We start from the raw sequence: 23,964 nt of genomic DNA, 5'->3' as shown, positions 1-23,964 counted from the left end.
AACTGATTCTGGATGAATAATGCAACATCTACAATATTCGAATATTCTTTTCGTAGAAAAAGTCAATAGGAAGAGAGCCTTCCTTTTAAAGTTCTCATTAAAGTAATTAGTCTGTGCTTCAATGCCAGAAATGCAGTATATCCTTATTATTTATTCCCAATATGAAATACGTGAAAATCAGGTCCATCCTTGTTTGATTATAAAAAGAACTGTCAAATGCAAGCAAGCTTATAGACATATACGACTGACAGTTCTGTGAACAGTTTAAAATGTCGTACGCTCAAGCTTCAAAGATATACGCACAAGTTAAGAAAAGTTGTGCGCACAAGTTCAAAAGTTGTGAGCACAATTTCAAAACTTGTGCGCATAAAATTAAAAACTGTGCGCACAAGATTTAAAGTCGCGCACACAAATATTATACATTTCATCTTTGGCACTTAAGGGACTCCACAGCATAAAGAGTGAATTGAAAGAAAAAAAAGGTAAGACATTTTCCGTTTATCAATGTAAAGACGAATGGTTTTGCCTTCGAAAAAATTAGGCATATTAAACGCAATATTAAAAACGAACTAGCTTCATAACAATCTATTTAGTTAAACCATTTTTTAACTGAATTGTAGTTTGTTCTCATGTTATGCTGCTAGACCACTGTCACAGATTAGGAGAGGATTGTTTGCTCACAGACATGTTAAACCCCGTCATTATCCTTTTGTGCATGTCCTAAGTCAGGAACAAGTAACTTCTCTTTCACGCCTTATCAATAAGTTTAAAACTTCCTAAAAATATATTTACCATATAATAGCATAGCGTACCCCATTGTTAGTTTTTTTTAAGAAGAATGATACAAGGTTTTTGCAACTGTTTTATGTTAGATTGTATCATCTGGATCATCTGGGAGCTTTGCTAGCCCATATCCTCTGGTTTGTTTGAGTATTCTGCGTACATTTTTTTAAACATTTATTACACACAACTTGGTTCGTTTATATTTTTATTTCCACTGTTTAATTGAAATGGATATATTTTTCAGAAAAAACTATATACAACAAATGGTTTTAAACAGTATTCATAATGAATAGGAACAGATTTTGTCGACTTGTTACCCAAAACCGTTACTATAGACTGCGATTTAAACGTATTTTCACATATTTAGTTCTTACAGTTGGAATTTTTGTATACCTTTTTATGAAAAGAGTGCCAGCAAATGTTTTAATGCCATGCGAGTTCGAAGCTGTTTTCCCGGACAAGTCAGTTTTGAAGTTACTTCAAGGTCACAAACTGAAATGTCGAATGTGGCAGCCATTCGCATATATCAACCAATCAGGATATCTTCATTTAAATGCCACTGCAATACATGACGCCAAATTTAGCATGAGCAAGTTTAAATGTGATTATATGTCAATTCTTACGGATGGTTTAAATGCAATAAAATTGTCACCAAGGGTAAAATTTATAGAACCAGTTCATGTGTATAACGAATTTATCTATGTCAGTTGTAATATTACTAACGGGACCACAGTGTATTCAAACTTCCATTTCAACTTAAATCCAAAAGTTAACAAAAGAAACATATTAAAAGAGGCAAATGATCAACTAAGTGTTGTTATTATTGGGTTTGATTCGGTATCAAGATTTATAGCAGAAAAACAACTGTCAAAAACTTTAGACTTTTTCGAAAATAATTTAGGGGCCTACCCTATAAAGGGGTATACCCGCATTGGGGATAACACATTACCAAATTTGCTGGCCGTTCTTACAGGGAAAACCCTACCAGAATCTATTCTATCCGCACGAACAATACCTGTTTTATACAAAGAAGTATTAAGAAGAGGCTATATAGACTGTTATGCAGAGGACTGGGCTCCATACTTAGTACCTTTCATTGCTAAGTATCCAAACTACACTCACTATTTCCGTAATATAATTCTGGCGAAAGAAAACACAGACCTACAGGTTTCACAACTTAGTTCCGAGACAATGAAGCATATCAAATTGAGTACTAATCCAATATGCATTGGTAATGAATTTAAACATAATTTAATTTTTAAGTATAGCAAACAATGTATTGAAAAGTATAACGAGAAAAGAAAGTACGTATTTATGTGGAATAATCAGGTATCTCATCACAATCCACATAGTTTATCTTTAGCGGATGAAGACACAAAACAGTTTATAGAGTGGATGAATTCCACTGGGAATCTAAAAAATACCGTGTTGGTAATAATGAGTGATCACGGACCGCGTTACGGTCAATTTGCTGAGACAGACTTTGGAAGAATAACCAGCAATTTTCCGTTATTGTCAATATACATACCGCATCATGTCAAAGAAGAATTTCCTACAATTGCAAAAAATTTAAAAGTCAACGAAAACCGATTGACCACGCCATTTGACTTGCACGAAACATTAAAGGATATTATCTTCAGCAAGTTAGAAAAACGAGAAAAAGAAAACAATTTGTTTAACTCTAGAGGAATCAGTCTGTTTCGTGAAATTCACAAACAAAGAAGTTGCTATGATGCTTCAATAGGGGAAAACTATTGCCCATGCTATGCTAGTCAGCCAATATCACTTGCAGACGATACAGTTCAATTAGTCACTACTTTTGCAGTGGATTGGTTGAATCGGATAATTACAGACCATAATGTACCATGTGTCATTTTGAATTTAATGTCCGTGAAGTCAGCAAGGATTCAATACACCCCATCTTCAAGTCATGACAGGAATGAACATCGTTACATTATAAATTTCTATACTTATCCAGGAAATGGCTTATTTCAAGCTACTTTATTTAAAGATGTTGAGCATATTTCCCTGTTAGGAAATATAGATAGACTGAACGAATACGGTAACCAGTCTAGTTGTATCCCAGAGAAGTTTCCACATACAGACCTCCGTAAATATTGTTATTGTCAGTGATGGAACGAATACTATGTGAACGGAAAGAAAATGTAAGAGAAAAGGTCATTCGGCTGGAGAAAATTCAGTTTGACGGGCGTATTTGTTAAATCTAAAATAGACTCAAAGTGAGCCAGTATAACTAAAGTATTGGCACACAGAGCAAAAGTATAAACATACTGTCGTTAGATGAAACTTTAAAGTGGATGACAACCAGAGTTGATTTTCATATTAATCATAAACAATCTATACATTCTACCCGTGTTCCGGTAAAACAAATATGCGCAACTGTAATATAATCTGGCGCGCAATCGTAAAAAAGTTATCCTCCACTGCGCGCAAATGTACTATGCTAATGGTCCTCGACTTGAATGAACGACGGAGGACAACCACGTTTGATATGGACAATTGTCCCTTGCAACAGTCAAAAAGTAATTAAAAAGATATTGATAACTTAACACTTTCCCTACATGAGGCACCGAATTTAACGTGTTCATTCCCACTTGATGTGGCTGTTTATTTATTTACCCCATACAACAAAACTGAGGTTCTTTGAGATAGCGAGTTGTATCCCTGTAGACTGTGACACTTGGATCTATTTCTAATAGCCATGATACCTTTAGGAGAATACACTTTGAAATCGACATACTATTAACATGACAGATAGGGACTCAATATATTGTAATACATGTTGATCATTCGGTGACCTTGACCTTTGACCTTGAGTATTGTTATTAAATTTTGTAAGATATTTAAAAACATGTTTATTCAAATTAGACAAGTGCTATAGTGTGGTAAGAAGGTCAAATATCAGAGGTAAAGGTCATGTAAAACATAATTCGCAACGACCCTTTATTTGGTATAATAGTACATAGCAACCATACATAATTGGGTTAAGCTTTAAATGAAAGAATTAGTATATAGACTATCAATCAAAAGTCAGGGGTCAATATAGTCATCAGTGTCTTAAGCAGTCATTTTCTTATGATTTAAAAATTGCCTAGCAACAATTTGTTTTGGTTCTAGTGGACAAAATTCTTTCCTTGCAAGCTTTTAGCAGCCATTCTCAAATGGTCAGTAGGTCATGGATTTAAATTTTCTGAAAAGATTGGACAACCGTAAATTAATTTTTATCAAATTTCGTAGTTATTTTCTTCACAATTATTTTAGACGATATAAGAGATACTAAAATAGTTAAAATGTCCAACAAAACAAATTCTTCAAAAAGAAAGAATTAGCCAAGTGATTCTTTAAATGTGTTTTCGGTCTTGCGACATGTGTATAATTTGCCTCCACAAATACTTTAAAAAGTTGTGTCAATATTAAGACGGTAATTTTTTTAATCTAACATTGCTGTTTTTAATTATTATATTTCTGTTAAATATTAACAGATACCATACCTTATATTAGTTTGATTCAGAATTGCTGCAAAGTAGTTTTTGTCAGTGCCAAATTGCACGTCATGAATCAGAAAAGCTATGTACATGTAATCGTTTGTCTTGTGAAACATAGACATAATTATGTTTAAGAACTTTTTCCGGAAAATCGGTGATTATGGGAGCCAGCATCCCTATATAAATTGTTGGTGGTTACAGAGAATTGCTCTTAAATAGTTCGATATTTTCTTTTTCAAAATCGACAGGAAATCTTGAAAGTCAATTGAATGTATCTATAGTCTCTCTTGTATCAGTTTTTTTTATAAAATGATAAGTAAAATTGAGAAAAACGTTACCTGAAAATTGGAAAATGTGTTCATTTGTCTAGCTTGAAAATGAAAAATCTTGAAAGAACTTGGAATTTGCAAAAAACCTAGGAATCCAATTTGATTATTTATAATACATGTAAATAAATTGTAATACCTTTGCATATGTTTTGATTGATTGAACTACAAATTTGATACCCCGCAAAGTGACTCGACTTGAATGAATGACGGAAGGACAACCACGTTGAATATGGACAATTACCCTTGCAACAAGCCACACTCAAATAGTTGTTAAAAAGGTATTGATAACTTAACACTTTCCCTACTTGAGGCACCGGTTTAACGTGTTCATTCCTCATTTCCATCAGACGTGGCTGTTTACTTATATACCCTACACAGCAAAACAGAGGATCTTTGAGATAGGGATTTGTATCTCTCTAGACTAAGACACTTTGATCTATTTCTAAAAGCCGTGACGTAATCCCTCGGGAGAATACGCTCTAAAATCCACTTCCTACAACCGTGACAGATAGGGACTAAATATATATCGAAATAGATATTGATCATTCAATAGCCTTAAATTTTACTCAAAAGTCAAAGGTTATCATAATCAGCTTGTCCTTTAACCTTGAGTATTTTTTTTCCGATTTTGTAAGAAATTTTAATAAAAAGATGTATACATTAAATTAGAAAAACAATGATTGGTATAATTTTGGTAACAAGGTCAATGTCAAGGTCATATACAAAATTATTAAAAAACGCCCTATTTCGGTATAAAAGTAAATAGCAACCATACATATTTGGGTTAAGGACTAAATGAACTATTGGACAATATTTTGTTTCCTATTGTTAATTTCCTTTTTTTACGGTGATGTTCCTTGGCACTATCTTACGGTTTTTTATATTACAACTCGTTCGCTATACCCGTGCATGTTGTGATGTTTTGGATTTCAATGAACGTACTCTATGTATTAGGGATTTCGTTTCCTTAAACTTACTTAAAACCTGTACTAAATTCTTCCATATGTACAAAGATTTGATTTGAAAGTTTGGCTTTACCTGTAGCAAACTTTTTTTAAACGAAAAACACATTCTTTTTTTACGGAGATGCTGCTTACTGAGCCCGGAAATTTAGATACAATCCTGGTGAAGGTTACCAATCCAACACTGTAATTAGATCTTTGAATATTGTTTTAATCTCTATAACTATTGATTTTTTTCCCAGTAAGTTAAAATCAAGGTAAATATCATTTATATATATTTTCAATTAAGACTTGTATATATATATATACATTAATAATAAGATCCATTTTGTTACATCTGGTGATCCGTTTATTTGGCATTCGCCAATGGCAGTCAGCAGGGTTTAAGAACATCAGTTGTTTGACCTGCTAGTCAAATGCGTTTTGTTAAAATATACTTTTTCACTTTTTTGGTCTTTTGGAAAATGTTGTTTGTGCTGTATTTAGACCCCTCTACCAAGAAATTTGTTTTGCATGCACACGTATAAAAATTTCAGTTTTTATCCAACGCAATCATAGGTTTGAACGTTGTTTTCAATTTAGACTTGTATATATATATGTACGATTCGCTCGTGTATGTAACAATGTTTTAAATTTTAACGAGAGAAATTTATGTATTACTGAAAAATTATTACACCAGGGTTTTCGATATCACAAACTAGTCAAAACATTTACTAAATTTTATCATCGGTATAAGGACATCATTCGTAAATATAGCTCAACATGCAGACTTCTTATACGTTCAGGTATTTCACATCCAATTTTTTATGGAAATATTCTTTAAAAAGCACAAAAATGTCAGTATTCACCTCTGAAGCTAACAAAACCTTTAAATAGACTTATTAAGAAGGGATATAGTTACGATACTGTTGTCAGGTCATTAATGATTGCATATTTTGGCGTTAATATTGATTCACTTATAGGGTCTTTGCATCGGCACTAAACACATTTATTTAAAAACCAGTTGTTGGCATGACACGGGTTATGTTCTTCTCATATATGTTATGATGGTATGATACTAAACCCCTAACGGGAAGGATTGTGCCTGATATTCATATGATGAAGACATAATCTTTCAATCAGTTTAATTGAAGTCTGGAGCTGGCATGTCAGTTAACTGCTAGTAGTCTGTTGTTATTTATGTATTATTGTCATTTTGTTTATTTTCTTTGGTTACATCTTCTGACATCAGACTCGGACTTCTCTTGAACTGAATTTTAATGTGCGTATTGTTATGCGTTTACTTTTCTACATTGGCTAGAGGTATAGGGGGAGGGTTGAGATCTCATAAACATGTTTAACCCCGCCGCATTTTTGCGCCTGTCCCAAGTCAGGAGCCTCTAGCCTTTGTTAGTCTTGTATTATTTTTAATTTTAGTTTCTTGTGTACAATTTGGAGTTTAGTATGGCGTTCATTATCACTAGTATATATATTTGTTTAGGGGCCAGCTGAAGGACGCCTCCGGGTGCGGGAATTTCTCGCTGCATTGAAGACCTGTTGGTGACCTTCTGCTGTTGTCTGTTCTATGGTCGGGTTGTTGTCTCTTTGACACATTCCCCATTTCCATTCTCAATTTTATATATATATATATATATATATATATAAGTGCCTAAGAATGTAACTTTAACACACTATTGAGTGTTATAAAATTAGTTGTTATATTTTATATCATTCACGCAATATTTCGCTAAACAAATTAGCTTCATCGGGCGTGTGCATCTCTCAAGGTGAAATCAGATGCATGACAAAAAAATATTTTTGTAGCTTGAACTACACAAAATTTGAGTAAAAGTTTAACAAAATTTATGGATGTTCTATAAAAATATATGTTTGTAAATTGTCTAGAAAAATACTTTTGCCGCTTATTGTTAGCTTGAACTACAAAAAATTTGAGTAAAAGTTTAACAAAATTTATTGATGTTCTATAAAAAATATATGTTTGTAAATTGTCTAGAAAAATATTTTTGCCGCTTATTATACAAAGCAATTCTTAAATCAAAACAAATAGTTGTTTTAGTTAAATAGAATGAAGTTCAGGATTTATTCCTTTGGTGTTGGGTAGAACTGTTTTTCATCTCTCTCATTAAGTCCATCAGGTTCAAGAGTACGTAGCTGATGCATCCAGAACCTTTCTCTCTGTTTTCTTCTTTGGGAGTCCCAATTTTGGTTTACCTCAATTATTTGAAAGGTGATATTTTCAAAAGTATGCCTTGTTCTTAAGAGGTGTCTCGTAATTGGACAGTTTCTTCCTTTTGTATAAAAAGACCGGTGATTGTTAAGTCTGATGTTGAATTTCGTTTCTGTTTCACCAACATACTGCAGCTTGCAAGTTCCACAAGTAAGAATATAAATACTATTTTCCGTTTTGCAATTAGATGTAACATAGATGTTGTATCGCTGCTTTGTTACTATTTCTTAGATCATTGTAATCAGTTCCATCATTCAATTAAATTTACATCTGAATTTTCAAGCGAGAAAATTGCTTTTCTCGACACCACCACATTTGTAAAAAACGGGGTCATTACAACTGATCTGATTATTTATAAATAATTACATTTATAGTTCCTTTTATTGTTATTGGTGTTGTTGTGTACACTTTTAAGGCGTTTATATAATTTATTTATTGTGTACATGTATCGTTACTCGTAACGATCCAGCGCCCTCGTGGGAAAAATCGTTGACTATTATTCAGACGTTTGACATCCTATTTTGACTCCTCAAAATTCAAGAGTCTATCCTAAATTGAGGTAAATTGTATGGCTTTCCAAATACCGTTTCGATTCCTAACATCACTGAAGAGACATTAATTGTCGAAATCCGGATATGGTGTACAAAAACCTTTGCACCTTTTGTTTGCGGTATAACATCTTTTCCGCAAGTTTATTGTTTTCTGTTTAGTATTAAATTTATATTTAAGATCCATTTATTACATCGGTGATCCGTTTATTTGGCAATCGCCAATGGCAGTCAGCAGGGTTTAAGAACATTTGTTGTTCGACCTGCTAGTCAAATGCGTTTTGTTAAAATATACTTTTTCACTCTTTTGGTCTTTTGGAAAATGTTGTTTGTGCTGTATTTAGACCCCTCTAACAAGAAATTTGTTTTGCATGCACACGTATAAAAATTGCGGTTTTTATCCAACGCAATCATAGGTTTGAACGTTGTTTTCAATTTAGACTTGTATATATATATATATATATATATATATATATATATATATATGCACATTTATAGCTCTACAATCTGTCGATACCTGTATATTGGCAGTGCAGAAGTCATGTTTTATCTGACTGTTGATGACGTCTTTACACTAAATCTATTGGATGTTGGATGTGTACTGATTGATATTTTAGTCTTAGATGGATGATTTTTTTATTAATTGTTATATATTGGCTTTGAAGAAGCTGTCAGTATCTGTGAGTACTCTCAGTCCTGTACTCTGGGTTTTTGTTGTTGTGTGGATGTATAAATACTCTGCCAAGTCCAGTATACGGTTTTGTTAGATGTTTCTCTATTTTGTATCGATCTGATCATTTAAACCCCTTTCAACCGATTTTTATAGTGTGTTCTTATGTTGTACTGTTACACCACTATTCCAGGTTGGATAGTTTAACCCCGTCATATATGTGCGTGTTCAAAGTCAGGTGCTTGTAATTAAGTGGTTGTCGTATTTTTGCTGTTTCTCATGTTTGTTATTAGTTTATTGTTTTGTAAAGTTTGTTCCTGATTTGTGCCGTTACACTTTTCTTCAATGTAAGAGGTAGGGTTGGCGCCTTCACACTAGTTAACCTCGCCACATTCAGTATGTGCCTGTCCCAAGTCAGGAGCCTGTAATTTAATGGTTGTCGTTTTGTTCATTGTTTTGTACATAATCAATTAGTTAGTAGCCATTAGTTTTCTCGTTTGAATTGTTTTACATTTGTCATATTGAAAACAGACCTTCTTATTTGACTCACAATCTCTAACTATAGACCAGAGCAACGATATTTTTGTAGAAGCAAACAATTCTTACGAAAGTTCATTTACATCTTTTCATTTTATAATGAATTGTTCTATTCCTTTTCGTAGTATCTTATTTATTATCCTCCCTTTTTCCGCGTTTTGTTTTGTTTTGTTTTATTTAATCATTAATTTATTCCTGCTCCATATCAATATAAAAATGCATGGTATGTTAATATAATCGTATATAATATCCTTGGTAGTAAAAATATGTAAATTGTATGTGTTATACAATGAATAGTGGTCGTACTGTATCAGCCATCCGCGATGATATCGATATATGTCTTAGTTGCCAAGGCTTTACCACACCCTTTTAAAAAGAACATGTGATCGGATTGCCAATGAGACTCCACAAAAGACCAAATGACACATAAATTAACAACAATAGGTCACCGTATGGCCTTCGACAATGCGCAAAGCCCATACCGCATAGTTAGCTATAAAAGCCCCGTATTAACCTGTATGACGTCACGTCATCGACATCAGTCACCGTTCCAAAGGCTTTATCAAAACCCTCAACTAAATGACGTTACGTCACATGAAAAACATCTACGAGGTATGTAATAAAGTGTATATGATATGGCTTTTTCAATATCATACCCCGTAGCAAACTTAGCTCTATCAATATAATCCCTCGAGCTCTTGGGATTATAGTGGTGTCTCGGGTTGATACGGATGTGATATTGAAAAAGCCATATAATATTCTCTTTTTATTGAATATGATACTTCAAGGAAACAATTTAAAATACGCTATGCACAGCGTGTTTCTTGTTACTTTTTAACTTGTGTCTTTGTATGATGATATGTGTGTTATTATAAGGAATACACATGTCTTAACAAATTAAGTAAGTGCATTGTATCTTAATCGGCTTATTTGTGCATTACAATAAATCTGAACTGTTTACTCATTTTATTAACACGCCATTATATTCACAAATTAATGTTTATTTTTGCCTTTACCTTTTTACTATTAACTTACTTTTAATATCCACTAATCCTTATATTTATAAATAAACACAACAGCAAAACTTCTTGACGAATAGAAGAAAGACTGTGAAACGACAATAGGAACGATTTTTTATTGCACCCTATTGTTAATTTTCCTTTCTTGGACGGTGATGTTCATTTTGGAACCATCATACGGTGCTGTATCCTAACTCTTTCGCTCTGCCCGTGTCTGTAGTAACGTTTTGTATTTCAATTAACGTAATCTATGTATTATTGGTAGATTTGAGAGTCAGGGATTTGGTATGAAAGTTTGGCTGTACATGTAGAAAACTTATTTTAAACGCGATAGCGCATCCTTAATTTTACTGTTATGTTGTTAACCGAACCCATAAATCCAAATACGATGCGAATAAACTTATCGATCCTTCAAATTAAACTTATTCTAAAAGGTTACCAATCAACACAGTCACTGTAATTAGATCTTTGAAAATCGTTTTTGTTATCAATGAATCAATGAATCAAAACCAAACTAAATTCTTTTGTTTTACACAATTATATATATTTCCCAACTTATTCGGCATTCTTGTCTTTCATGTTTGCTAATGTGCTATGTCTCTATGCCTTTTTTGTGTTTCTTTGTTACATATGAAGTGGCTCTGTGCTTATAAATCCCGTCATTGTGTTATTGTGCTATGGTAAATTTTTCTATTCTTGTCTTTCATTTTTGCTAATGTGCTTTGTCTATATGCCTTTTTGTGTTTCTTTGTTACATATGACGTGGCCCTGTTCTTACACATCCCGTCATTGTGTTATTGTGCTATGGTAAATTTTTGTATGCTTGTCTTTCATTTTGCTAATGTGCTTTGTCTATATGCCTTTTTGTGTTTCTTTGTTACATATTTGTTTGTTTTATAGTGATTGAGATTAGAACACAATGTTGACTGCTGTACCCCAATTTTTTGTTTTTTTGTTTTTCTCTGACTGTGAATGACGTTTTTATTTTAAATCCATTGGATGTTGGATTTGTACTGATTGGTATTTTAGTCTTAAAATATGATTTTGCTATTAGTTGTTATTGGCTTAGGACAATGCAATCAAGTTTTACCTTGGTACCTTTAAATTCGAAGCCCAATACAAAATATTTTCAGGATTTTTATTGCAATTATAAACTAATCCTTATAAGAGTCCACTGCCTTAAGTATTTGTTATATCAAAGCTAGACAATGATCCACAGTAGTACGATTAATGATGTCGTCGATTTGCATCTGTATCTGTATTATACTGGAAAAGTAGTTAACTGTTGAAATAAATTATCCAAAACTAGTTGTTAGTATACATTGGGCTGTTATATTTTAGTTTGCGGAGAGCCTTCACATATCCTGCTACTGTTTTACACAGTATATTTTGATGGCCAGGAGAGAGTTCCAATCACATATTGTTCCCTGAAAGCATTGATTAACATATAGTTCTTCTGGTATTTCATGATAACATACAATAAGGTTTTCAGCAAGGGTGGTTACTAGGGTCATTTATGATCTTAAATAGAAAAAAATAAGTGTAAAGTCTCTTCTTTGATCAGCCAACGGTCTTTAATCTGAACATCACATATTTGTCACTTGATCTTATCACATATTCATTGCTATCAAATTGGACTGTTCTTCGTTTATTATCTTTAATTCTGTCTATATTTTTGTAGATATCGATCCCCAATATTTAAAAACTGCTCAGTACTGAACGTACCAGATGTATGTAGGCTGGTTCTTTTTGTTTCATGTTGCAATGTATTATTTTTATCGGTATAAATCATATAGTTGAATTTGCTTTGTTGATCGATTTATCAATATGTCATGACCACTTTACTTTATACTGTCGCTTATCAAAATCGCTTAGTAGGGTTTTTTTATTCACTTGTTCCAGTATTTGCTTGTCTATACTGTAGTGGTCAGCTAATGGCTTGTTTGATCTGATGATTGACATCTAGAAGCCAACACTAGACATTATCTTTTATTTCTATATCTATCTCTCAAGTGAAGGTATGTCTTTATGGAGTTCAATTTGATTTGGAAATGATATTAATAGGTCTATACAGTAAATAATCATATAATGAGAATCATAATTTGGCTGTTCCATTAAGCGGTTAATTTTTCATATTGCATACAAATAAAGGTGGTGCAGAAACAGTGTCGTGGGTGACTCTTAGGTCAATACTGCAGAGTGGTGAATACTCGCCTTCTTGTACTACTGGTTGGTGTCTTTAATATCAAAAAGGTTGATCCTCATATTTATGCTTTTATTTGCACAATAGTTTTCTATGATGTACTTTGTCAAATGCCCTACTGAAGTTAGGAATGACAAATTCTAATTGAGCTTTTTGTAGGTGTTCATTTCTTCCTTCATGGTGATACCTTATTGGTTTTCACATGAGTGTCTACCTCTGAATACTTGTTGATTTGTAAGTATCCGATGTTTTTCAAGATATTTCAGGATATGCATACCAATTTATGCTCTGAAAATTTCCTGCGTACACTGGTGAGCGATGATGGACGATAGTCACTTGGTACATATGTTTTCCAACTTTTAAAAAATAGGGCTTACATTTGCATTGGTCCAGTCGTTTTGCGGGTTTTTAGAGTACATGCTGTGCTAAAAGACTGTTTGTAATGCCAATTTAAATTTTAGAAAATAATTTGATGATTTTAGTTTGTATGTCATCGTGTCATCACAATAAATGCAAATTTTCTTTCCCCTTCGAACCCACACTTTTAAACAAACAATCACAGTCAACAATTTCAAAGAATTAATATGCAAATTTTGTTCTGTTATAAAACTCGGAAAAGCACAGTGAAAATACTGTGAAGATGAAATTCCACCGCAACCGGACAAACATGCGTCACATGAGAAAAACTGATCTGGTTCTGTCCATACTTCCAAACTTAAAATGGAAATACCATTAAAATCAGCAAGAATTCATACCACCAGAAAATGTCCCTTTTGAATTCCTCCGATAATTCTAAACACTGATCATCAGAAACAAATTCTTTCAAAAAATTTAAAATTCTAGAAATGAATATTCTACCCGGTTTAACACAACTGGCTATGAAATTTAACTTTCTAATCAACGATTGCACTTCTTTTCTGAACACCTTAATTTTTAACAACCAAGCATTATCCAAAGCCAAAATTTCAGTAAGCCTAGGAGGAGTAACTTCTAACGTAATTTTCTCCGTATCGAACCAGACGCGAAGAAAAGACATCCTGGAACATGGGGGGCAAGCTTTTTCAAGTGATTCCTCTAAACCACTATTGTCTAGCACCTGTTTTAAAATCTGAAATGAATTACCAGCTGTGTCTGGAAAGTCAGCGCCCGCAAAATCGTCCAAATAATTAACGACTTCAACACAAAACGTTTTAACAATATAAGACACTGCATTTATGATTCTTTGCCAAATATATGCCGACGATTTCAAACCCATGGGCAGAACTCTGTCCACAAAAATATGATTGCGCCAAAAACAAAACCCTACTAAATTGTAATCTATGGGATCTAGTGGAAACTGTCTGTAAGTCCGGCGCAAATCGCGCTTAAAAATATGACACTGCGGACCTTTCTTCTTGATAATTTCTACAAGTTTATTCACGTTTGGATAATGTAAATCAACCTTATTCCCCAAATACTCATTTTTGTCAATGCAATCATTAACAGAGTTGCCTTTGGGAAAACTAAGATCCATTATAACCCTTCTTTCCTCCGAATCAGCTTTGGGACCGAGTTCAATGGAGATCAAATAAGACCATCTCTGAAGAGATTACTTTTGAAAGGACCAAGAATAGCATCATATGAAGCTTCCTTCTTTATATATTTATCAATGTCTTTAGAAAATTGTCGTGCACCAGCATGATTACGTACTTTCTTACAAGAGGGATGAATTTTATCAGCAAAATTAATACCTACTGGCCAACCAAACTCCAAAAATTCACAAATATCTTTGTCAAAATAACAAAATAATTGCTGTCTCCAAAATGAAACATTTAACCTAGAGTATATAGGAATGCTCAAATTTTCATAATTATAACCACTATAAGTAAGTAATTTATTATGCAAATGTATCAATTTTCCGACACTGCATTTATTGGATTCTAATGAATCAAAACATAAGTTACAATGATCTGTTTCAAACAAGGGAATACTACTTTGATCACAAGGTAGTCATTTTTCTTTATTGGGACATTTGTCCGAACATTCCGGATAAGATTGTTGAGTCCCATCTTTCTGCAAACAAGAAGCACAAATGTGATGAACGGTCCTGACAATTCCACGAATAGTGGCAGAATGAGGTGAAGTTTTTTCCTCACATTTATTTCTTTTATATTTGTAACAAAACCAAGTAGATGATTTAGATGCTTGATTTTTTAAAGAAGTTTTAGTACTAGACCTAAATTCTAGCGGTAAAATATTACCGGTTAAAACAGCAGACTCTAATACCTGTGAATCATCATTCCACGTTTTCTTTCCAATTTCAATCTGTCGTAACCATACAGCATAAAAATCAAGAATAGCTGACCATTGATAAACAGATGAAAAATAAGAAACTTTTTGTAAAAGTCGTAATATACCTTCTTTTTTCGGATTTGTTTTTGCAAAAGTTGGAAATAATTTCTAATTCCCCTGCAACAAACTGTTATAAATTTATATATAAAGACTGATGGTTTTTAACTTTATCCGTAGACTTACTGACGAGGCCTGCTTTTTTCTTCTTTGCACTTTTCTTAATTTTTAAATTAGTATTAGAACTAGAATCTGAATCAGAATCCGAATCGCTACTAGATGAATCAGAATCAGACACAGGCGTGACAATCTTTTTCTTCATATCCACTGACTTTTGACAAGATTTTCCCTTCTGGCTGCTATTCGAATGAGCTTTATCAGAGTCAGGAAAACCTTGCCTACTTAATTTATTTAATTTACCTAATGAAATAGACTTTGAAGCAGAAATTCCATTTTCATCACTCTCTCCAGAATCAAGACCTAAACATTTGAGCTGCTCATCTACTTTTTTGTTTAACTTTTTAGATTTTCTTAGATCTTTTATAGTGACATTGTCTTTTTCAAGATTGAGCTTAGTAACCTCACCTGACTTCTTTTTCTGCTTCTTCTTTTCGCTCGTGTCTTTGGACTTGGAATTACCCGACATCTCGGCTACTTCTTCCTCTAGGTGTCTTATCAGGTCTTTCAATTGCTGCATTTTTAGGTCATCCCTCTTCTTCTCCAAGAGTTGTACCCTCAGCTCCAAATCATTATCCTGACATTTATCTACTTTCTCCTCTTTGTTGTTACGGTTTTCCAGGTTTTTTGAACCCGAGGCCTCTCCCTCATTTTCCGAAGACTGCTCTGGACCAACAAAACTTGACACAAACTCTTCATCAAATTCTTCTTGCTCCTCTGGAGTCAGTGACAAGTCTAGTAAGTCTTCGTCCATGTTTTGCTGAAATGAAAACTGAACAACAGGATCCGTTGTACCAAAACAGTTGAGATTTTTATAATCCCGTCGCGGGACCGATCTTTTAGGTCTACCGTTCATATTAAACGAAGCATAAAACACACACAAAAATGTATACTAAAGTAAGGTAACATTATAAAACTATCACATTATATCGCTAGACAAAGTAATATCTATCTAAATTTAAAAAAAAAAAATTTGTTGATCGATGCTTCAACAAAGTACTTTAACTCGAATTCGAATGTATATATGCAGAAACTAAATATTCTCTAATAGTAATAGTGTTAATCGACGCTTCAACAAATACAATAAATAGATTAAAAAAAAAATGTTCTCAAAACTATCAAAAAATGTTGAACGACGCTTCATCTCAAATTTCAAAAATAATATATAATAAGAACTAAGTGTTTACCGTGTAAAAACAAATCTTGGAGTGAAGTAAAAAGGTATGTAATTTAACAGGTAAACGAAAGTGAGTAGAATTCAACTAATAATCCAATAAGAAAAGTTATGATAAAATCAGGATGACGAAAAGAATGTAGCATTTAAATAAATAAATTCGTTAGGAACAGACAAATAATGAAATTCTAGCGAAAATATAAATTTCTTTTCTTTGTCAGTAATTAATAATTTTTAATAAAATAAAAATTTCTATATCTCATGAAGCAGTGAAAAAATGCCGGGTTAAAGTTTCGTCCTCGGTCCCCCGCAAAAGATTAAATAGTTGCTCTTTAACCATAAAATTGTATTGCAAAATGTCTGCAAGATCAGTTTAATTTTACTTGTTGATGTGATACTGATGACGGAAGGTAGACTTCATGAAATCACTTATACAATGGCTTGAATGTTTAGCGATAAAAACGTAATCGTAAAAACTGTCTTAACCAAAATTACTCAATCTGTTGACGTCATTTATATTCATTCAGATATACACAAAAGGAAAACCGAACTTTACTATTTATTTCAAAACATAGCTTGAACTACCTAATGTTACCGAGTAACATGAATACAAGTGCAAACTGGTTTATCCTACAATCAAGCAACCCTCGTACAAAAATATGTATACAAATAAATTGTTTTGCTATATTTGCATATACAAAAAGTTTGTGAGTAAGCGACCCAGTTTACACATCAATAACCTCTAGAAAATATGTGTTTAATCTTTATAATTCTTAGCCAAACATGCGCAATTCTTTTATCATCATTTTTTTGTTCATCGGCTTCTATTTACCACCACTTAATTCGTATGACTTAAGAAATAATTCATGGACGCCATAGATTTGTTGGACATTTACACATGGCCTGGGCCGTGATATTCGAATTTTATCCTGAGCGTTAGCGAGGGATAAAATTAACGAATATCACGCCCAGGCCATGTGTAAATGTCCAACAAATCTATGGCGTCCATGAATTATTTCGATTCTAATAGGACAAATACGGTAATTAGAAAACTGACGCGAACGAAAGATTGCCGTGTGTATCGCTGTTCTATTTTACCCCTGTAAGATAAAAGCTACAAATTTTATATAAATCTAAGTCTTACATGAATTATTTCTCAATTAAGCAGTAGAAAAAATGTGTTCAATTCACATAATTCTTAACCCAAACATTTATTTTTCGTTGGCTACTATTTACTGTCAAATCCAGAGTTGACATGTCGTAACTAAGGAGTGAGCCGCCATGTTGACTTGCTGAAATCCACAAATGTGCAAATAATGCAATGGAATAGAAAATGAAACAACACCTACATCAAAACTCCATAATCAGTTGGAAAGCAAGTCCTTGGAAACGTCCGTTGTCGTCAAGCTCTATCAGCAACAATTGCAGGGGGAATTAATTAGGTGGCGCTACAGTCGTCGGTGACGTCAAAAAGTTCGCGAAATAAATCGGCTAAAAAATCGACGTTTAAACTATTTTTTTCAACTTGTCATGCTTTTATTATAATTGATTTTTAAAGTTTGTAGATTTTGTGAACAATATAGTTTCAATACGACATTAAAACATTGTCGAAAATAACTTTTATTTGCTATTACTTTATCCTGTCCGTTCAAAAAATGATCAGCCATCTTTTTTGTTCGCCAAAAACATCGAATTTATATAACTTGACGTTTGCGTATCCAAATACGGAATAGAACTTTAAAAATCTTAAATGAAACCGGGTAACCTATTTCAAATTTCTACACAATTATGAAGCCATCATTTTTTACTATTATACATCAATTTTGGTGACCACCAGTCATGTCAATTTGTACCTGGTTTTGGCTGCGTTTCTACTTCAAAACAGTATAGTTCAACTTCTTTTCATTGTACCTGTTTCCAAAGTACTCTAAAATACTGATTTTAATATAGATATGAATGAAATTGTGATTAAAAAGTGTTGATTTTCACAATTCCATACGATATCTCCATTTTAAAGTAATTAACCCCCTTTTTGATCCCCTACACAAATTGACGGTGACATTGTTTTCTTTTTCAACTTACGTCATATATAACGTTAATAAAATATGTGTCAGGGTCATGTGCATAGTGAAAATTTACACATTGGACAAGTGAAACAACAAACAAAGTTCTTCTTTATGGCGTTTGAAACTATACTAGGTCTAAGAAAATGTCATTTATACTGGAAGCAAATATGACAAATTAATGATGGCCTATGGATAAACAAAAGCACATAAATAGCAATAGAAAATGCATTGCAAAGAAAATTTCTGGAGGAAAAAGCATATGAAAAAAAGAAATGAAGGTCAGTTAATTATATTTATATTTTATAAGCTAAAAACCTTGCTTATCAATTATCTCTTTACTAAGTAAGCTACATTAATAAGAGCAAACACTAGCTTTTCAAGTAAAACAAGAAATTAATTCTTAGAGATGTGTGCTTACAAAATTGAATTTATTCAAATGACAAAATCTTGTCAAATTTAATCATCATTGATCATTATTAAAGTAAAATGCAAAAGATTTGTCATACCAACTTTCATTTCTGAGATTAATATCCAATTATTCACGTAAAATATATAATACTTTGTTTATATTAAATATGTAAAGCAGCAGATACAGAAACCTGAAGAGGTGAAGCCCCAATTGTTTTTCAAAATGTTTACTTTCATAATCTATAAAATGCAAAAGTTTAAAATAGCCTTCCAAGACGTCATAATTATTTGGACTATAAAATACCCTGAGAAATTGGACAAGGGCCCCCTACTGTGCTAGCTAATCTAATAGTTGAATTTTACAAAATAATGATTTTAAAATTCAAAATTATGTCACTTTCACTTATAATTTTAAGCATTATTTTTTTACAGATTTTTTGTCATTTTTTTGGTAAACTTATCCTTTTTCTGTATGATATTTTCTAGGCAGTACTGTACTGTTCAACTAAGAAACATAAGCTTGAGTTAAAAGGCTTTTTTACTTTGAAGAAACTAAATTGTGACTCTTGGTCCCACTTTATTAAAATATAAAATATAAATGGTCAGTACTATTTTTTTTCAGAAAGATTATTTTGTATACAGTATGTTTTATTGAATTAAACATTGTTAGATGTAGTTACATTAGGAGTGATCCAATATCCCATTATAAAAATTATAAACTGAAAGTAAATTTCATCAGCCAGGGCTAATTTATAACAATTCAGCTAGGTTTCTAGATATAATTTTTACCAATTTTTTGTCTTTTAACTTTTACCTGTAATCCTTCTCTGAAAAGTAGAGAAGTATCTCTTCCTAATATTATAATAACATAGTTGTTAATCGACTTTCTTTTATTTTCTTCTTGATTTTTGTAAAATAAACTCCTTTTTATTCATTTTGGTGGGTTTTTATTTTTGACTGGTGATATCAAGGGGAGATAACCACTTGCACAAATCGGCAAAAAAACCACCGCTTCGTGTTGAACATAACTTGACGTTTGCGTATCCAAAACTGTATTGCCTAGATATTCATATCGAGTGTTTGTCTTAACGAGATGCTTTATTAAATTTAAATTCAGCCCATCATTTTTAGTTTCCTCGAAAATATTTAGATTTTTCGATCAGGAGCCTTGAAAATTTTCACACAAACTTCAAGTTTGAACATAAAATAAAGAATAAAGGACTTTGAGTTGATGTGTAAGTTTTGACGAGTTAAAACTATGTATATTCAAGATTATTTTGATCAATAAGTTTTTACTATGACAGTGGTATTTTAGTGAGTAAAAGTGAGGTTTGTCTCATCCGTAGTTTTACTGAATTTTCACGGTCACGTGACTCTATTGTTGCTGATAGACTTGGGGTCAAACCGTGACCTGCTTTCCAACTGAATGCAATATTATCCGAACTTAGGGAGTATACGTAACGGAAAACATTCAGCTTTAGAGTTTTCATTCGTATGACGTCATGTTATGACATGACGTTAATGCGCCAAGATCATTCATGAAATTTGGCGGAATTTTATTTTATTTTGATTTTATACATTTTTTAAGCTCTTGTGTATTAATTATTATTGTTATGCAATATAATAGGATTTACGGTTCTGTAGTTTCTTTTTCAATTTCAATTTGGACACAACAAAATCGACATGGTGTTTGCACATAGGTTACGATACATGTGGATTTACGTGGGAGGTAAATAGTAACAGCCACTAATATGCACATCTCTGAGTCTGCGCTAAGTATAGATATATCGAAAATTTTATCACAGTGTTGTTTACAAAGCGAAAGAAGCACGTAATATTAGAATTCATGTTTTGCCATGACGTTAACGTGGTAAGATCATTCATGATTGTTCGCGGAATTTTGTTTTATCTAAATTTCATACATTTTACAAGCTTGAATGCGTTACTTCTTTTTTCTTTGCATAAATAAAATTATGTTATTTGTTTTTCAATCTCAATTTGCTTACTACCCCTGATCACGTGCATGTGTATAGGGTATGAATAGGTCACAGTGAAGGTTACGAAAGTAGTTTCGGCAACATGGTTTATCGAAGTGTAAACCAAGGGAAAACTTCAAAAGGACCAATCCAATTCAAGTATTTTTTTATATGCAAATCATATAAGAATTATTATAGGATTAAACACATTTTTTCTAGAGGTTATTGATGTGTAAACTAGGGCGATTAACTCACAAACTGAATATAAGTCCAAAGCCATGGCGTTGTCAGTTTATTTTCGACTTACGAGTTTGAATGTCCCTTTGGTATCTTTTGCCTCTCTTTTAGCATCGGCAAGATGACTTTCAGCCTCACTAATATAGGCAGATTTATTTATGATGACAAATGCACTGCCTTTATCTGAAGGTTTAATTACGATGTTGTTGTTGGATCGTAAGTTTTCAGTGCAGATTATTCTTCAAGGGTAAGGTTGTGTTGGATTTATTGTTTGGTATTTTTTAAGAATGTCTGACTTAAAACAATGTCAATAAAATAAGGTGGCATTTTTGCTCGGTTTAGGGATCTAAGTACTTTTTAAAATAATTTTGTAGTTGTTCTAGTTTTCTTCCAATTTTGTCTCATTGATAGGGCCAGGTACAGGACAGAAATTAAGGCGTAACGAGAACAATGGATGGCATTGCGAACTTTCATTCACCTGTACCACCGAAAAAGAAAAGACTACACTGCAACCGTAGGCCACAAGAGACGAATAAAAACTCAAAAACTTTGGTCAACTTTTCTTTACACCAGTTGACAGAGGCTAAAATATACTTGCCCTATCAATGAGACAACATTTACGGATTACCTTGTTAAATTAAATTCCCTAAGCTACATTATGTTTAGTTTAGTAACGTTTTAACCAAGAAGTTTCAGAGGTGAAGAATTAAAATAAGTATTACGAAAACGGACGACGACAACGGACGCCAAGTAATAGCAAAAGTTAATTATTTTGAAAAAAATATATATTAAAAGAGTTTAATTAGTTCAAAACTACAAACACTTGTAGTACCTGGTGCTTTAATTTACCGATAAAATATCTCCTTTAAATACAAAATAACCGAAATTGAGTCTTAAAGAAAATGACTACAAATGTTTATCGTTTGACAAATTCTTTATCCATCAGTAAAACTTTCATCTATGGCTAATGCGTTTTGAATTCACACTAATGATAAAAATATTATTTAAATCAAAATATTTATTTCCGTTAACATATTGTGAGAATCACGATCAAAGTGAATGTCACATCTGGTATATAATATTTTTCTGATAACAATTACACAAGTCAGAAGAGATTTGCAACGGAGAGATTCAGTATGGATTTCAAGATTCTTTTCGTTAATCCGATGACAGTAGTCATTTATCTCTTGATGCTTTCGACAGTCACAGGTAACTTATTGTAGCTCTTAAATCTTGTCCTTTATTTTGCCTTTTTAACATTTTTTATTCGAGTGTCATTGGTGAGATTTGTGAAGACGAAATTTTTGTCTGGTGTATAAATGTTTAAACCTGGTATCTAGTATCTAATGAGTTTATCAACAACCTCAGGGTCGATACCTCTGTTGGTGGAGGTTTCATCGTCGAAGGTATCACTAGCCCAGAAGTCAGAATTTCTGTGTAGACATGAACTATCATTGGTATATTAATAATTATAAACTAACTGTTTACAAAACTTCAAATTTTTGAAATACTAAAATTTTCTACCCCAAAATATATTACCTTACCTGTATTTATTAAAGCCTTTAGGAATTTTGGGTCCTAAATGCTCTGAAACTTCGTACTTTATTTTGCCTTTTGAACTTGTTTGAATCGAGTTTTACTGGTGAGTCTTTTGTAAATGAAACACGCGTTTGGCGTACATAATTTTAAGCAGTGTCATTAAACTTTGTATATGATTAGGACATACTTTGTAGATTTGCATATCGACAGGAAATTATGATTTAATTTTTTTTCTAGGAGTTATGACCCTTTGAACTTAGAATTTTGGTCTATATATACTACCGCTACAGTTTGTCATCACAACTACTCTTAACCCACACTACATAATTTCATGAAACTTTGTAGATAATAAGAACATCAGTTGACTTGTGAGTTAGGAGCCTTTGAACTTAGGAATATGGTGAGATTTTGTTGCCCAGTGACAATGTGGGGCATGGGGTATGTGAACGTGCTCACAAAGGTTCTTTAATTGATTATGCATTATTACAGTAAACAGTTGATGTCAAACATTTATATACGATTTTTGATATAATTTTGCATGTAAAGCATGAACTAAAATCTAAAATAAATGCTTTGAAATTTTACCGAATGAATTCTCTTAAATATGTTTCTTCGGATTTCAACCTAGGGTGACGAATTTGATGTTCCTTCACGCTACTGGATACTTAAATTAAATAGGTTTCCTTTCACATGTCGATGTGAATTTGCTTGATCTGCGAAATGCTCAACGAGACCTCTTTTCAAATTATTAGCATTTATTATACAAACAATAAAATCGGACTTCATGGTTACCTTGAAACTACCAACTCTACGGGTGGTGCGAGTCAGATGTGGAAACATAAAAAATAACAAATCTGTAATGGTAATTCCAATCATAGTCCTTCTCCTCAAGTTATAGTATAGGACTTCTCTACTCCTTCACTACTATTCCTCATAACAAACTAAGCGATAAATTTATAACATTAGTAAAAATCTGTTTCATAGAACAGAATGATCAACACAGATACAAATATCCTGTTAAAGTTAGGAACAAACTTCAGGAAATTTTCGCTGAAACTAACATCATCACAATCCTGGACTTTTTTACTTTTATCTTTTATTACGCTTTGAGAAAATGTTCTGAACAGATAATCGACATTCTTATAGGAACCAATTGTTCCCCTCTGCTTCCCGACTTGTTCATTTATTCATATGTGCAGACTTCATATAGAAGCTTCTCGAAAAAAATGAAAAGAAGCTGGCATTAGCCTTTAAATTCACTTTCCGCTATATAGT

At 32.6% G+C, this 23,964-nt stretch overlaps 2 protein-coding genes across 4 annotated transcripts in view; both read left to right on the top strand.

The window, feature by feature from the left end:
• The first annotated feature begins 1,368 nt into the window (after positions 1–1,368).
• LOC127715760 (uncharacterized) lies at positions 1,369–5,120 on the top strand. Its single transcript, XM_052221909.1, has one exon. It carries the CDS (start codon positions 1,369–1,371, stop codon positions 2,914–2,916), a length of 1,548 nt encoding a protein of 515 aa, XP_052077869.1. The 3' UTR covers positions 2,917–5,120.
• A 17,151-nt stretch (positions 5,121–22,271) lies between these two features.
• LOC127715457 (CUB and sushi domain-containing protein 1-like) overlaps positions 22,272–23,964 on the top strand; it is a 47,308-nt gene continuing 45,615 nt past the window's right edge. For all 3 annotated transcript variants that reach the window (XM_052221506.1, XM_052221505.1, XM_052221504.1), the window contains exon 1: positions 22,272–22,359. In XM_052221506.1, the coding sequence (XP_052077466.1) occupies positions 22,287–22,359 (73 nt within the window). In that variant the 5' untranslated portion in view covers positions 22,272–22,286. The remainder of the gene's footprint in view (positions 22,360–23,964) is intronic.

This window comes from Mytilus californianus, unplaced genomic scaffold, assembly GCF_021869535.1.
Source record: "Mytilus californianus isolate M0D057914Y unplaced genomic scaffold, xbMytCali1.0.p SCAF_9, whole genome shotgun sequence".
Taxonomy (NCBI): domain Eukaryota; kingdom Metazoa; phylum Mollusca; class Bivalvia; order Mytilida; family Mytilidae; genus Mytilus; species Mytilus californianus.
This window is presented reverse-complemented; position numbering and strand designations above follow the sequence as displayed.

Excerpts from the sequence above, each read along its gene's own strand:
- LOC127715760 (XM_052221909.1), top strand. The coding sequence starts at position 1,369 with ATGAGCAAGTTTAAATGTGATTATATGTCAATTCTTACGGATGGTTTA.